At 33.4% G+C, this 15257-nt stretch overlaps 2 protein-coding genes across 2 annotated transcripts; one reads left to right on the top strand and one right to left on the bottom strand.

The window, feature by feature from the left end:
• Window positions 1-1024: 1024 nt before the first annotated feature.
• On the top strand, window positions 1025-4390 carry LOC109146663. The gene is made up of 3 exons (XM_019294318.1): window positions 1025-1844; window positions 2008-3147; window positions 3264-4390. Exons 1-3 carry the CDS (start codon window positions 1025-1027, stop codon window positions 4388-4390), a joined length of 3087 nt encoding a protein of 1028 aa, XP_019149863.1.
• Window positions 4391-10624: 6234 nt separating this feature from the next.
• On the bottom strand, window positions 10625-14668 carry LOC109194086 (TMV resistance protein N-like). The gene is made up of 4 exons (XM_019344963.1): window positions 14028-14668; window positions 12311-13403; window positions 11189-11461; window positions 10625-11024 (listed from the first exon to the last, which is right to left on the bottom strand). Exons 1-4 carry the CDS (start codon window positions 14516-14518, stop codon window positions 10695-10697), a joined length of 2187 nt encoding a protein of 728 aa, XP_019200508.1. The 5' UTR covers window positions 14519-14668; the 3' UTR covers window positions 10625-10694.
• Between the last annotated feature and the right edge of the window lie 589 nt (window positions 14669-15257).

Here is a 15257-nt window from a genome sequence, read left to right as displayed (position 1 = left end):
CTTCCTGCACCGATTAGAGCAGCAGATATCTGTTCAACCGGTATTTCCTTAATTTCTATATACATGCTTTCATTAGTTAAATATAGGGATACTTTACGCCTTTTATTTATTTTTGTTAACTTTTTTTCCAAACCCTTTACTACTTTATTCTAATTTATTATATTATTGGAAAATTCAAAAATTATCTAAATTTCAAGTATCAAATATTCCCTTGCCTACAGAAGCAAGTATTACTGCTACAAGTTTGGTTAAAAATGTTGACGGAAAATCACAGAACAACGATATTGCTACCACACCTGCGGTTTCTAATGGTACGTAGCACAATATAATATTAATAGTTGTTGTGCAATATTAATACCGCATCATAATATTACCTTTTAATGCAGTTGAATATTGTGATTTTGGAGACGCTACAAATACTTGTGACCATTGTGGTGCGTTATTTTGGTTTGAGGAGAGACAGAACAAAACCGTGACTAAGGGAGCACCGCGATTTTCCATGTGTTGCAACAATGGTAAAATTAAGTTGCCCACATTACCCTTGCCACCCAAAGGTATCAGCGATCTTTTTTTCGGCAAATGTGAACTATCTAGGAAATTCTTACAGAACATCAGGACATACAACAACATGTTTTGCTTCACATCAATGGGAGGTAGGGTTGACAGGACCGTGAACAAGGGAGGCGGGCCCCCTGTATTCTGATTAAATGGACAAAACTATCATTTAATGAGAAGTTTACTTCCACAAGAAGGCAAGCCACCACATTTTGCCCAACTATACATATACGACACAAACAATGAACAAATAAACCGTATCAATGCTGTGAGGTAAACCTAATCTTCGCTTACTTATGTTATGATCATTGAGTCTAAACTAATTATTTAAAGTGTATATTCATTTCATAATTAATGCAGTGATGGTTGTAATCAAGATGACATTCATATAGACATAGTGAATGTCATTCAAGGTGAGTTGGATCAAAATAATGTCTTGGTTAAGTCATTTCGTATGGCTAAGTCAGAAATGGATAGAAATCCCTGCGCTGAAGTCAAGATAAAATTGCTAGGCAAGCGCAAGAAAGATGCTAGGACATACAATTTACCTGAAGTGTCTGAAGTAGCTGCATTAATAGTTGGAGATCTTGATACCAGTATAGGTGAGCGTGACATTGTCCTTCAAACTAAGGGCGGCCAGCTACAAAGAATAAGTGAATTAAACCCTTCCTACTTGCCACTTCAATACCCATTGTTGTTTCCATATGGTGAAGATGGTTATAGGGAAGACATTGCCTTCTCTAACATAAAGGGCAACTGTGGTGCTGGCGGAAGACAAAGGATTAGTCCAAGGGAATTTTTTTGTTATCGCTTACAATCAAGAAAAGAGGTTGTCAGTACAATACTACATGCGAAGAGGTTATTCCAACAATTTGTTGTTGACGGATATACAATGGTTGAGTCAGGAAGACTCATCTATATAAGGACACACATAAAAAGCTTACGTTGTGAATCATATAGTGGGTTGACAGATGCTTTAACTCGGGGTGAAATAAATCTAGCAAATCAGGGGTGTAGGATAATTTTACCATCGAGTTTCACTGGCGGAGCAAGGTACATGATACAAAACTACCACGATGCGATGGCTATTTGTAGATGGATTGGATATCCGGATTTATTTATAACTTTTACCTGCAACCCAAAGTGGCCTGAGGTGCAACGTTTCCTTACTGACCGTAGTTTGAAAGCTGAAGACCGTCCTAACATAATTTGCAGGTTGTTTAAGATGAAGCTCGATTCCTTGATAGCCGATTGTAGAAAGAAGCAACTGTTTGGATCGGTTGCTGGAGGTAAACCCCTGTACAATTTTTTTAAAACTATTTCATCCTGTTAAGATTGTTTTTCCTAAATTATATTCATTATTTATTTCACAGTTATATATACCATTGAGTTCCAAAAAAGAGGCCTCTCGCATGCGCATATATTGCTCTTTTTTGGATAAAAGAAATGAAGTTAGTGAAGTTGGAGCTTTAGACAAAATAATTCCAGCTGAGATACCTGATGAAAATATGGGTGTAGAATACTACAAAGCTGTTGAGGAATTTATGATGCATGGGCCATGCGGAAAAGCTAGACTGAATTCTCCGTGTATGGTGAAAGGAAGATGTTCCAAACATTTTCCCAAAAATTTTTTGGAATGTTCTACTTTTGATGATGATGGGTATCCCTTATATAGACGTCGAGAAAATGGAAGGACAATAACAAAAAATGGAATTGTCTTGGACAACAGGTATGTTGTACCACACAACAGACATTTATTGCTTAAATACAAGGCTCATATAAATGTGGAGTGGTGCAACCAGTCCAGTTCAATCAAGTACCTTTTCAAATATGTCAATAAGGGACACGACAGGGTAACAACCGAGTTCTACAAAACAAGCAATGATTCAGATGTTGGAAAATCTGTAGATGAGATTAATATGTACTATGACTGTAGGTACATTTCACCCTGCGAGGCTGTATGGCGGTTGTTTGGCTTTGATATACAACTTAGGGCTCCATCAGTGGAAAGGTTAAGCTTTCACTTACCCAATCAACAAAGTGTGATTTTTTCCGATGACGATCCAGTTGACAACATTGTGAATAGACCAACTATAGGACAAAGCATGTTCTTGGAATGGTTTGAGGCTAACAAGACATTTCCAGAGGCAAGAAAGATGACTTATGCTGAGATGCCAACGAAATTTGTGTGGAAGAAACAACTACGAAAATGGCAGCCAAGGAAAAAAGGATTCGCAATAGGAAGGATTTTTTACGTCCCACCTGGCACTGGTGAAATTTTTTATTTAAGATGTTTGTTGAATAAAGTTCGTGGTCTTACATCTTTTGCTGATATAAAGATTGTGAATGGTGTGCAATATGATTCATTCTGCGATGCGTGCTATGCTAGAGGCTTAGTTGATGATGACAAAGAATATATAGACGCAATAGAGGAAGCAAGTCATTGGGCTTCTGGAGATAAGTTGAGGAGGTTATTTGTTACACTGTTAATGACCAGCTGTATAGGTAAACATGAAGCTGTTTGGTATGCCATGTGGCAACATTTGTCTGAAGATGCAGAATATCAAGTTTGGAAACAATTGCAAAATTCAGGTACACAAGTTATTCTGGCTATATATTTTGCATTTTATTTTCAGTTGTTTTTAGAATAACGTACTCAAGCAAAACACATTGGTTTTGTATTCACTTAATGGTTCAAATCACTGCAGATTCTGAGTTGAATGACAATCAGAAGATGAATTTTGCGTTGGTTGAGATTGAAAAATTGTTATCAATAATGGGAAAGAGTCTTAAGGACTTTCCAGAAATGCCAGTTGCAGATTTGGAGTCATATAATTTAATATCAAATAGGTTGATACAAGAAGAATTGGTATATGATCGTGTTGCTCAGGAGAAAGAGAATAACGATTTGGTTAGTCAACTGACAGATGAGCAAAAGGTAATATACGAGGAGGTGTTAACAGATATTGAAAACAAAGCTGGTGGATTTTTCTTCGTTTATGGATATGGTGGTACTGGTAAGATCTTCTTGTGGAGAGCACTTTCATCCGCTTTAAGACGTAAGGGTGAAATTGTTCTAAATGTTGCATCTAGCGGCATAGCTTCTCTTCTGCTACCAGGTGGTCGGACAGCACATTCTAGGTTCGCAATACCTATATCTGTTAATGAAGATTCCACTTGCAACATAAGACAAGGCACCCCGTTGGCTGAGCTTATTATGCAAAGCAAGTTGATAATATGGGATGAAGCTCCAATGATGCACAAGTTCTGCTTTGAAGCCCTAGACCGAACTATGCGTGATTTATTGCGTTTCACAAATCCAAGAAGCTGTGAAATGACATTTGGTGGTAAAACAGTTGTTTTGGGTGGCGATTTTAGACAAATTCTTCCGGTTATTCCAAAGGGCACAAGGCAAGATATTGTTGGATCGAGCATAAATTCATCATACCTTTGGAGATCATGCAAAGTATTTAGGCTAACAAAAAATTTACGCCTAAGACGTGTAAAATCGCAAATAGAGGCCAAAGAGATTGAAGAGTTTGCAAACTGGATAGCAGATATAGGTGACGAGAAAATTGGAAATTCAACGGATGGTGACGCAGAGTTAACAATTCCAGATAAGTTTCTACTTAAATGTGATGGTGATACTATTTCTACAATTGTTGATAGCATTTTCCCGTTGTTTAGAAGCGCTAATGGTGATTTATCATACCTTGAGGATAGTGCCATATTGGCACTAACATTGGATATGGTAGATATCATTAACCAATACACGAATGATCAAAATCCAAGTGAAGCTAGGACTTATTTGAGTTGTGATTCAGTTTGCAAGTAAGATTCTAATGCAGATATGTTAGCGGAATTGCACACTCCAGAATTCTTGAATGGTCTGCGATGTTCTGGTGTACCTAATCATGCATTGACTTTGAAAATTGGGTCACCCGTTATGCTCTTGAGAAATATTGATCACACTCTTGGCTTGTGCAATGGTACAAGATTGATTGTAACAAGGTTAGCTGATCATGTGTTGGAAGCAAAAATAATGGGGGGTACAAATGCAGGTACTACAGTTTTGATTCCAAGGATGTTACTAACACCGTCAGATCCAAGATTGCTTTTCAAATTCCAACGAAAGCAATTTCCTTTGATGCTATCTTATGCCATGACAATAAATAAAAGTCAAGGACAAACGCTCTCAAGAGTGGGATTGTATTTAAAAAGACCAGTCTTTAACCATGGGCAAATGTACGTAGCTGTTTCAAGAGTCAGTAACCCTACGGGTTTAAAAGTATTGATTTGTGGAGAAGATGTAACATGTCTTAGTAAGACAACAAATGTTGTGTACAAAGAAGTCTTCAACAATGTTTAATCAATTTTCAATTTGGTGGGGATTTTTAATTTATTAAATTTCTTAAGCTTTTGTACATACTGTATATTCCATAAACTATACATATGACTGTGCATCGCACGTGTGCAACTACTAGTTATTTATAATAATAAAATAAAATAATTGACGAAGAGGTGCTGAGCCGCTAAGAAGAAACTGAAGAAGCAAAATTTATTGCGCGGCCAACAGGAATCAAACAATTGACCTCACGCAGTAAGCATTGTTCACACGTGCTTTTTCCATTCTTCCATTTGGAGAAGTCCAAAATGAGTTTCTCCAAATTTGTACATGAAGTTGGAGAATGGAGTGGAGTTAGGCAATTGGAGAGATAATTTTAGTAAACAAGTTTTCTATTTTCCATTCTTCCACTTCTCTAATTCTCTATTTTTTTGAAAAATTTTTCATTTTTCCATTTTGGTAAACAACCCCATAATTGTTTGAAAAAGTAAAGATGTGGAAAAGTCTAGAAAGATGCACATTTTTCGAGAAAATTTAAAAGTATACAAAGCTTTGAAAGTCACAAGGGTACTTTGGAAAAAACCAGTCTTAATAGTGTTTATTTTAGGAAAGTGTACAAAATTTTAGGACGGATTAAAAAGGAAAGTAAGACAAGTAAAATGAGACGGGGGAGTAACATTAATATTAAGCTTTTTATTTTTCCATTATTATTTTCAAAAAAATATTTTATTTTGTGATAATTTATTAATATATTATTACATTTTTATTTAAAAACTTAATAAAAAATATTAAAAATGAACTTACATCACTTCTATAACAAAGAATAATTATAAATGGCTTAAGTTATCGAGCTAGCCTATTAAATTTTGAACTAGTCCATTTGGGCCACCAAGCTTAAAGTATAATATAAAGTTAATCAACGATTTCGTCCCTCAATTATTAGCGAACTGTCAATGTAGTCCCTCAATTGCTTATTCATCGATTTGGTCCTCGAAAACAATTATTTTTAGTCGATTTAGTCCCTCCGGCCGTTGATTTGGTCCACGAAAATAATTATTTTTAGTCGATTTAGTCTCTCTGGCCGTCAATGGAACACGGACTAAGGGACTAAATCGACTAAAAATAATTATTTTCGGAGACCAAATCGATGAATAAGCAATTGATGAACTACATTGACAGTTCGCTAATAATTGAGGGACCAAATCGTTCATTAACTCTATAATATATATAAGATTGTAACATATTTCAAGATCATTAAGAAGACTAGTACAAATTTGAAATACTAAATACTAAACAAGATTAACAACTAAATGATTGACCAAACATGGGTGGACGGCAGGATTCCAAATCGCCCAAACAAAGAATCCAAGATAGGATTAATGTATTATTCTTGGAATTGTGAAAATTAAACGGTTATTAAAAAAATATTGATCATCCTTCTTCTTGATACCTAATCCAACTTAGAATATTGGAATATAATGTCTACTATATATATATATATATATCTACTATCTATCTACTATTATTATATATATATACTAATAAGAGCCCAAGAGAGTTAGGCCTATAATGGGTAGAAAAAATGGCGGTCACAGATTTTAATCAAATGAATGGCTCAGATTGATTAAAAGATTGATCAGATTTAAATTTTACACTAAAATTTCCTAAAATACCCACACACCGTTACTAATTCCGTTAAAATTTTAAGAATTGCCGTTAGTTCACCGTTAACTTACTCATTGATTTTAATTAAAAAAAAAAAGGTCTTAGGTTCGAACCTCATCCCAATCAAAGTTGGCATAATTAATACTCTATTTTACTCTTATTAAATTATATAAATAATAATTTAGTAGTTACAACAAAAAATAATACATATACATTTCTTTAATTTAGAATTATGTGTTCACAATGTCTTTATTCAAAAAAAAAAAAATTATTCATTATCAATAGATTAAATAAGATAAATAATTTTATTAGTTATATTGTCTTTATTTTTCTTTAATATAAAAATTCTTTATATTCAAATTTATTAATTGATTATATTCGCTACCAGCGAATTTATTTAATTATTAACATTGGGTAGAAAAAATGACCGCCAAATTATTAAATCAAATGAATGGTTCATATTATTCAGGTTTTAATTTTTTTCTTTTAAGATTTTCTAATTCATCCTTAATTATATGATTATCCATTTAACTTTTCCGTTAATTCACCGTTAGTCTAATTCTAATATTAAAGTCTAATATAGAATTATAACTACACCATTAATCTAATTCTAATATTAAAGTCTTAATAGAACTTAACCACAAATCCTAATGTCGGAATCTCCTCAAACAATATTAGTATATATTTTATATTTTATGCCCTAATTTTTATTTGTTCTCCCTTATGTCCCGTATTTGGTTTCAACCATACGTCCATACCTATACAATTATTTTATTGACAATTATAATCAATATTGACTATATTATCTTGCATTTGTAAACTTAAAATTACCTATTTAACCCGCACGGGCTAAGCTCAATGGTTTAGTGGGCAGTATTTAGGAGAAGAGACCAAGGTTTGAACCTCGGCGCCGGCAATGCAGGAATTATGTCCAAAGTGGGCAGATTCCTTGTGCGTACCAGTATTTGGCCCTGTCTGCTGAACCATTGAGTCACCGTGATTTACAACTTCACACAATGCTCTGTCGGGTCGGAGTGTGGGGGGGGGGGGGGGGGGGGGGGCTTGGGGTTGGGGACTCAACCTTTGGGAGAAGAATTACCTATTTAAATACGCAAATTCAACCTTCAATTATCTATGCATGAACAATTTCAATATAATATTGCCTTAATATACTTTCAAGTACTTATTAAAAAAAAAAAAAAGCATTGGGCATTATCCCAATCGCGCAATGCGCGTAAAAAACTAGTATATATATATATACTAATAAGAGCCCAAGAGAGTTAGGCCTATAATGGGAAGAAAAAATGGCGGTCAAATTTTTTAATCAAATGAATGGTTCAGATTGATCAGATTTTAATTTTTCCTTAAGATTTACTAATTTATCCTTAATGAGTATGATTATTCGTTAACTTTTCCGTTAAATATTATCTTTTCCGTTAATTTCTGTTAGTTCACCGTTAACTTACTCATTGATTTCAATTAGAAATGTCTTAAGTTCGAACCTCATCCCAATCAAAGTTGACATAATTAGTACTCTGATCTACTTTACTTCTATTAAATTAAATAATGATTTAGTAGCTACAACAAAAAAATAATACATATGCATTTATTTAATTTAGAATTATGTGTCTACAATATCTTTATTCAAAAAAAAATTATTCATTATCAATAAATTAAATATAAGAAATAATTTCATTAGTTATATTGTCTTTATTTTTCTCCAATATAAAAATTCTTTATATTCAAATTTATCAATTGATTATATTCGCTACAGTGTCCCTACAATGTTTTTATTAAAAATAAAATATTCATTATCAATAAATTAATTAAGAGAAATAATTTTATTAGTTATATTGTCTTTATTTTTCTCCAATGTAAAAATTCTTTACATTCTAATTCATCAATTGATTATATTCACTACATTGTCTATTATTTTTTTTTTGTGCACTATTTTTTTAATTAAAACTATCAAAGTTATAATACAAAATAATGCTATATATTTATTTATCAAGTATTTTATTAATACCATGAAAAATTTTAAAAATATATATATAATTAATAAAGTCAATAATATTAACTACTTGAGGGATTTGTTGACAAAGAGAGTATTCAAATCACACAACAAATTGAAGTGAGAACTATCTCGCAATGTCCTTGTTTGACAATCAGCAGTTAGCGGATTATATTAGCGAATTTGACCAACGAATTATATCAACAGTTGGTAAAAAGATATTTGAAAAAATTAGTTGTTTAGATTAACATGTAAAATGACCTAAGGATGTACATATAATAATAATAATAATAATAATAATAATAATAATAATAATAATAATAATAATAATAATAATAATAATAATAATAATAATAATAATAATAGTAATAATTTATAATAATAATAATAATAATAATAATAATAATAATAATAATAATAATAATAATAATAATAATAATAATAATTGTTTTAAAAAATAAAAAAAAATTATAATTAAGCCAATCATATTAACTACTTGGGGGATTTATTGACAAAAAGAGTATTCAAATCACACAACAAATTGAAGTGAAAAACTACCTCGCAATGTCCTTGTTTGGTAATCAGCAGTTAGCTCTTCAATATTAGTATATATTTAATATTTTATGCCCTAATTTTTATTTGTTCTCCCTTATGTCCCGTATTTGGTTTCAACCATACCTATACAATTATTTTATTGACAATTATAATCAATATTGACTATATTATCTTGCATTTGTAAACTTAGAATTACATATGTAAATACGCAAATTCAACATTCAATTATCTATGCATGAACAATTCCAATATAATCTTGCATTGATATATACTTTAAAGTACTTATTAAAAATAAAAAATCATTAGGCATTATCCCAATCGCGCAATGTGCGTAAAGAACTAGTATGTATAATAAATATTGAAGAGCATTAATGCATCTAGCAACATGTTAAATCCTGCATCTAACAGACCAGCAGAATTATACCATGGACTAGGGTATTGTAGATCCTAGTCGAAAAATAACAAATAATTACAGACATAAATTTTTGGGTACACCCAAAGTGGCCACTAATCCTCTCGTGAATTGTAGGCACCTCTTTTGCTCCATTCCCAAAGCCAAGGATTGAACCTTTGACCTTTAGTTAAGGATGGATGAATTCTTTCCACTCAACCACACCCTCCAAGTTACTATAGGTACATAATATGTTAATTGTAAAAACATAACATGTTAACTAACATCTTATGTATTTACAGATAACATATTTTGTATGTGTAGTTAACATGTTATGTGTTTGTAATTATCATATTAGGTGTTTTCAATTTGTTTACAGGTATATAAATTATTAATTGCAGATACAAAATGTGTAAACTGCAAACATATAATTTTTGGACAAAGATTGCATGCAATATGAACTTTGATCCATGGTATAACAATTCAATAGTTATGCCGTGCAACCGAATGTACCATGCGCATGGTGCATACGATTCAAAACGACATCGTTTTGACTAAAAATGCGCGTCTCACTTTAAAAAAAAAAAATTCAGGTTCGATTCTCGACAATAGCATTATTGTGGATATATAGTTATGAATTTATGGATATTTATTTCATTCATTGTGGATATTTAGTTCATTCATTGTAGATATTTACTTCATTCATTCACTGTGGATATATAGTTATGAATTTATGGATATATAGTTATGAATTTCTGGATATATAGTTATGAATTTATGGATATTTCGTTCATTCATTGTGGATATTTAGTTCAATCATTGTGGATATTTAGTTCATTCATTGTGGATTTTTACTTCATTCATTCATTCATTCATTGTGGATTTTTACTTCATTCAGTCATTGTGGATATATAGTTATGAATTTGTGGATATATAGTTATGAATTTCTGGATATATAAAAATGCTATTGTTGAGAATCGAACCTGATTTCTTCTTTAAGTGGGATGCGCGTTTTTTTAACCAAAACGGCGCCGTTTTGCAACCGTATGCACCTTGCAATAACATAATTTGCACAGCATAATTTGCAATAACAATTGTAAGAGACCACAAGAGTTAATGGACAATACCAATGTACACTATATATATATATACGATACTTGTTATCAGCTTCCTCAATAAAAGTTTGTCCTATTATGAAGAGGGGATATCAAATTTCCCAATTCCTTGGGCAATTCTTTTAGTTTTGTGCAGTTGTATACATCAAGTAGCTGCAGTGACCTTAACTGGCAAAGGCTATTTGGAAGTTTCTTCAACTTTGGACAGTCCCTAAAATCTAAACGAATTAGTCTCTCTAACTCTCCGATTGAAGAGTCCACCTTTACCAAACTCGAGCATGCTCGAAATGATACACTCTCGAGATTTTGTGCACCACCGCCAAAGCTCGGAGTCTCTTTGAGACGTTTAGAAAAACTGAAATCCAGAGACTTGAGACACCGGAAATACTGTTTGAATCAATCAAACAAGGAAGAGGCAAGGGACAAAGAAAATGAAAAAGAAAAAAGATTGAATTAGAAGTTCTCATTCTCTTAGCACTTGTAGTATAGACAAATAACTAGTAAGTCAAATTATTGAAAGAAAAAAAAAAAAATCAATATCACCAAATTACCTTTATAGAGGCTTGAAATTTTTTAATGTTGCTCCCCCGCATATCCAGACTTACAAGCTTCTCAAAATGAAAATCAGATGGAATGTATTCCAAAGGGCAGTGATTCCACTGCAAAATTTTGAGCTCCTTGGATAGATAATTGAAGCCTCCATATAGATGGATATGATCAATTTGTAGCCATCTTAATTTCTTCATATTCTTAAATGCTTTTGTATGATAACGCATATTTTTCATGGGAGCGTTTGGCAAAATAACCTCAACCGCTGTTGTACCCTACACATAGAAGATATATTGGTTAAAGAAGCACAGCAGCTTGCATGGTGACTAAATATAATGACAAACTATTGTACAAATGATCTCCATTGAGGGATCTAAATGAGAAGTGTTAATAAATCTCGCTAGAAATCAACTGAAAATTCAAGATTTTCTTGACATTAACTAATGAAGTTTCATTACAAAAACATTTAGGAATTTCAACTAGCATTTTAGTCTTTTAAAATCTGAGTAAATTAGTATTGGTATCACACTTGCTATGTGGTAATTATAAACTCAAACTCACATTTTAGCAATTGCGGAAGTCAACAATCATCCCAAGAGATATACTTTTTTAAAGATAGATGTAACATTGTAGTTGGTTCGTATGCGGCTACTGCTTCCCGTGCGGTCGTGCAACTTTGCACCACTATGTATGCACAAATGCATCACTACGTATTCAGAAATGCACCAGGGTGTGGTGCATTTTACAAATTGAGTGATGTTGAGAAATGAAATGCACCACACCCTGGTGCATTTCTGAACATGTGGTAGTGCATTTTTGCATACATAATTGTGCAAAGTTGCACGACCACACTGGAAGCAGTAGCCGCACTAGATCTTGCCCTTTAGAGTAATATCCCTTTGTATAATTTTAAGTGATTAAGGATAATTAGTGACTTAACTATATATCTCTAATCACACAGGCAAAGTGAAGCAATCAAAACTGAGAGGTACAGGACCCCTTCAATATAATGTGTCTTGAAAGAGCATAGATACAAAGACAAGTTGACACGTCACAAACATGGCAAAGACTAGACAGAATTATGCATAAGAAATTAAAGGGAAAAATAAAAGAAATTTCATTACCTTGTGTTCTACAAGCACGTCATGGATATCATTGAGACACCACAATCTACTTCGTTCACCTGGTTTGTCAGGTGATTCCAAACGAATAATTTCCTTTCCCATTTCTCGTATTAAGCTATGCATACTAATTTGAGAACCGTAATTATTTATCAAGCATTTGTCAACCAAGTGTTGAATTTCAATGTTTGCCGAATATCCCATGGCCTCAAACATGCTAATGGCAATATCTATGGGAACTTCATAGGGGAAGCAAACAAGATCAAGAAAAAGAGATTTGGTATGATCATCTAGAAGTCTATCATATCTGATTTTAAGCCTATCTTGAATACCATTATGAGGAATTCTCTTCAATTTCTCAAAGGCACTAATCCATTCTTCCTTCGATTTATCAAACAAATCGGCCCCTAACACTTCAAGAGCTAATGGCAGTCCCCCACAATAAGCCACTAGGTCATCTGAAAGCTCAATATAATCCTCTTTAGGTAATGATGGCTCTCCAAATGCATGTAGGCTAAAGAGCTGCAAAGACTCCTTCTGGTTCAATACCTTAGCTTCATAACGTTCTTCGTCTTTCAAAATTCTCAGCACGGGTGCCTCTGTAGTTGTTAAAATAATTCTACTTCCTACACCAAACCAATCTCGTTGTCCACATAATGCATTAAATTGATTGATATATTCCAAATTATCGAGGACAATGAGACATTTTTTTGCTTGAAGCCACTGTTTGATCAACACGATCCCTTCATCTTCACTACCAACTTTGATCTCTCTTTTGAGAAGCTTACTAAGAAGCTCTTCTTGCAAATATTTTATCTCTGAAATTCCTGATCTTATCTCAAGAAAGCAGCTGCTATCAAAATATCCAAAAAGTCTGTTGTAGACAGCTTTAGCAAGAGTAGTTTTTCCAATACCTCCCATACCATATATTCCAATCATGCGAACACCATCATTTGGTTCTCGAAGTATTAATTGTACCACATGTTGAACCTGAGAATCAAGTCCTACCACATGCTTGGCAACAAACATAGGCACTCGGCGGCCTACTACCAACTGGACCTTTTCAATGATTGTTTTAATGAACTTGGATTCATTTCTTCAATATTTAGATAGAAAATGAGAGAAATATTTTAGAAAATTGAATACATAACCACAGTCGTAAAAAATAACATGCCTCTAGATTAAATTAAAAGAAAGAAAATATTGATGTGAATGTTATGTTTAGATCACAGGCTAATTTGATATAGACTATTTTTATACACTAGTAATCTAGCAAGTTTTTAAAGCATTACAGTGAAGGTTAGTTATTTATACCCAATAATTTTCAAGTAAATACCTAGAAATACAATTAACTGTAATATATAATTGAAGAAAAGGAAAAAATGTTAAATAACCACTAAACTTATTGCTTTTGTGTAAATTTTTCAAACTAAGGGGGCAAGGATTTGAACTCATGACCTTGTGTGGTTATAAGTTAGATTTCTTGCCATCTGAACTAGATTGCACATATTTTATGATTGCATACTTTCTAAGTTCAATGAATGAACTAATTGCATAAAAGCAATAAATTTAGTGACCTATTTGACACTTTTTTTTTTCTCCAAATTTGATCACAAAAGTATATATAATCCAAACAGAATAGCAAAGCATTATCCACAAGTTTTACCAATATCTATTCAATTGAATATGATCCAAAAGGAATTGAATAACAAAGCATTACCCATCAACGGCGGCGTCTCGCAAATCCAATCCTGATAAATTTCCAACTTTAGTGACGGCATCTCTCCATGTGTGTACCTTGTTTGCCCCAAAACGCCGTTCGTGATTCGCTAGGGCAACGCCGTAGTTCCCACTTTGGTTCTGCACTTGGGAAGCCTCAACGCCGTAAAACACAGGAAAAACTGTCTGTTTCCTCTTCTCCTTGCAGTCTAGGATTTGCAAGAGCTCGTCCAGGCACCATCTAGACGAGGCATAGTCTTGAGAGAGGACAATCGCGGCGATTCGTGAATTTTGGATGGCTCTCTTGAACTCGGAGGAAAGATCTTCGCCCTTTCTCAGCTCATCGTCGTCTCTAAATGTTCTCACTCCGGCTCGACACAACGCACAGTAAAGATCATTGGTGAAGCCTTTGCGCGTCTCACCTCTGAAGCTCAAGAACACATCGTACTCCCAAGCCGAAGAAGATTCAAGATTGATTGTTGGGGTGGCCATCGCCAAAACAAAATTAAAGCTACAAAAGTTGAATTTGGAGGTCAAAGTCTTCAAATTGCTGGGAATTGAAAGAGTAAACAGGTAAAGTGAGAACTGAGAAGGGAGGAAGAAGTTGGTGTTGGCTTTTATCACCAAGTTTACTTCTCCCTTCTCCCAAATTTATCACCAATTTTACTATTCATATGTTTAACTTCCAAACTTTTACTCACACGAATATTGGATGCAGGCAACATTTTCTAGACCTGAAAGATAAAAGTGTCTTATCCATATTTACCACATCAAGAAGTAGAATTTGAGATTTCCATAATAAAATTCTTTTTCTTACTTATTTATTTTAACATTTAATAATTTTTAGATATAATTTTTAATTTAATGATATAACATAGTTCCAAATATATAAATTTTATATATTAAGACAAAACTAAATATTATAGAAAATTTTAAGGGAATTAAGACTTGAGCACTTTCTCTCCCTACGACGACGCTAGAGTTCGGCTTTTATCCTTCGACGACAAGGGTTTCAGGTTTCCGGCGGTTTCTCTCTCCTCTGTTCTCTTCTCTACGACAAGGGGCCAGTTCTTTATGGCTACAAGTGGCAATATGGATGCAGCAGTGGTGATGGGTGGTGTTGAGGGCTTGTCGACACGGTGGACAGACATCGCCTTAGAGGAGGAAGATGATGTTTTTGCTCCGGTCGAGCAGGTTGATGATGGCAGCGGGGAAGCGGCTAGACAGACAT

This window comes from Ipomoea nil, unplaced genomic scaffold, assembly GCF_001879475.1.
Source record: "Ipomoea nil cultivar Tokyo-kokei standard unplaced genomic scaffold, Asagao_1.1 scaffold0233, whole genome shotgun sequence".
Taxonomy (NCBI): domain Eukaryota; kingdom Viridiplantae; phylum Streptophyta; class Magnoliopsida; order Solanales; family Convolvulaceae; genus Ipomoea; species Ipomoea nil.
The sequence above is the reverse complement of the archived record's forward strand: the minus strand, read 5'-3'. Positions and strand labels throughout refer to the sequence as shown.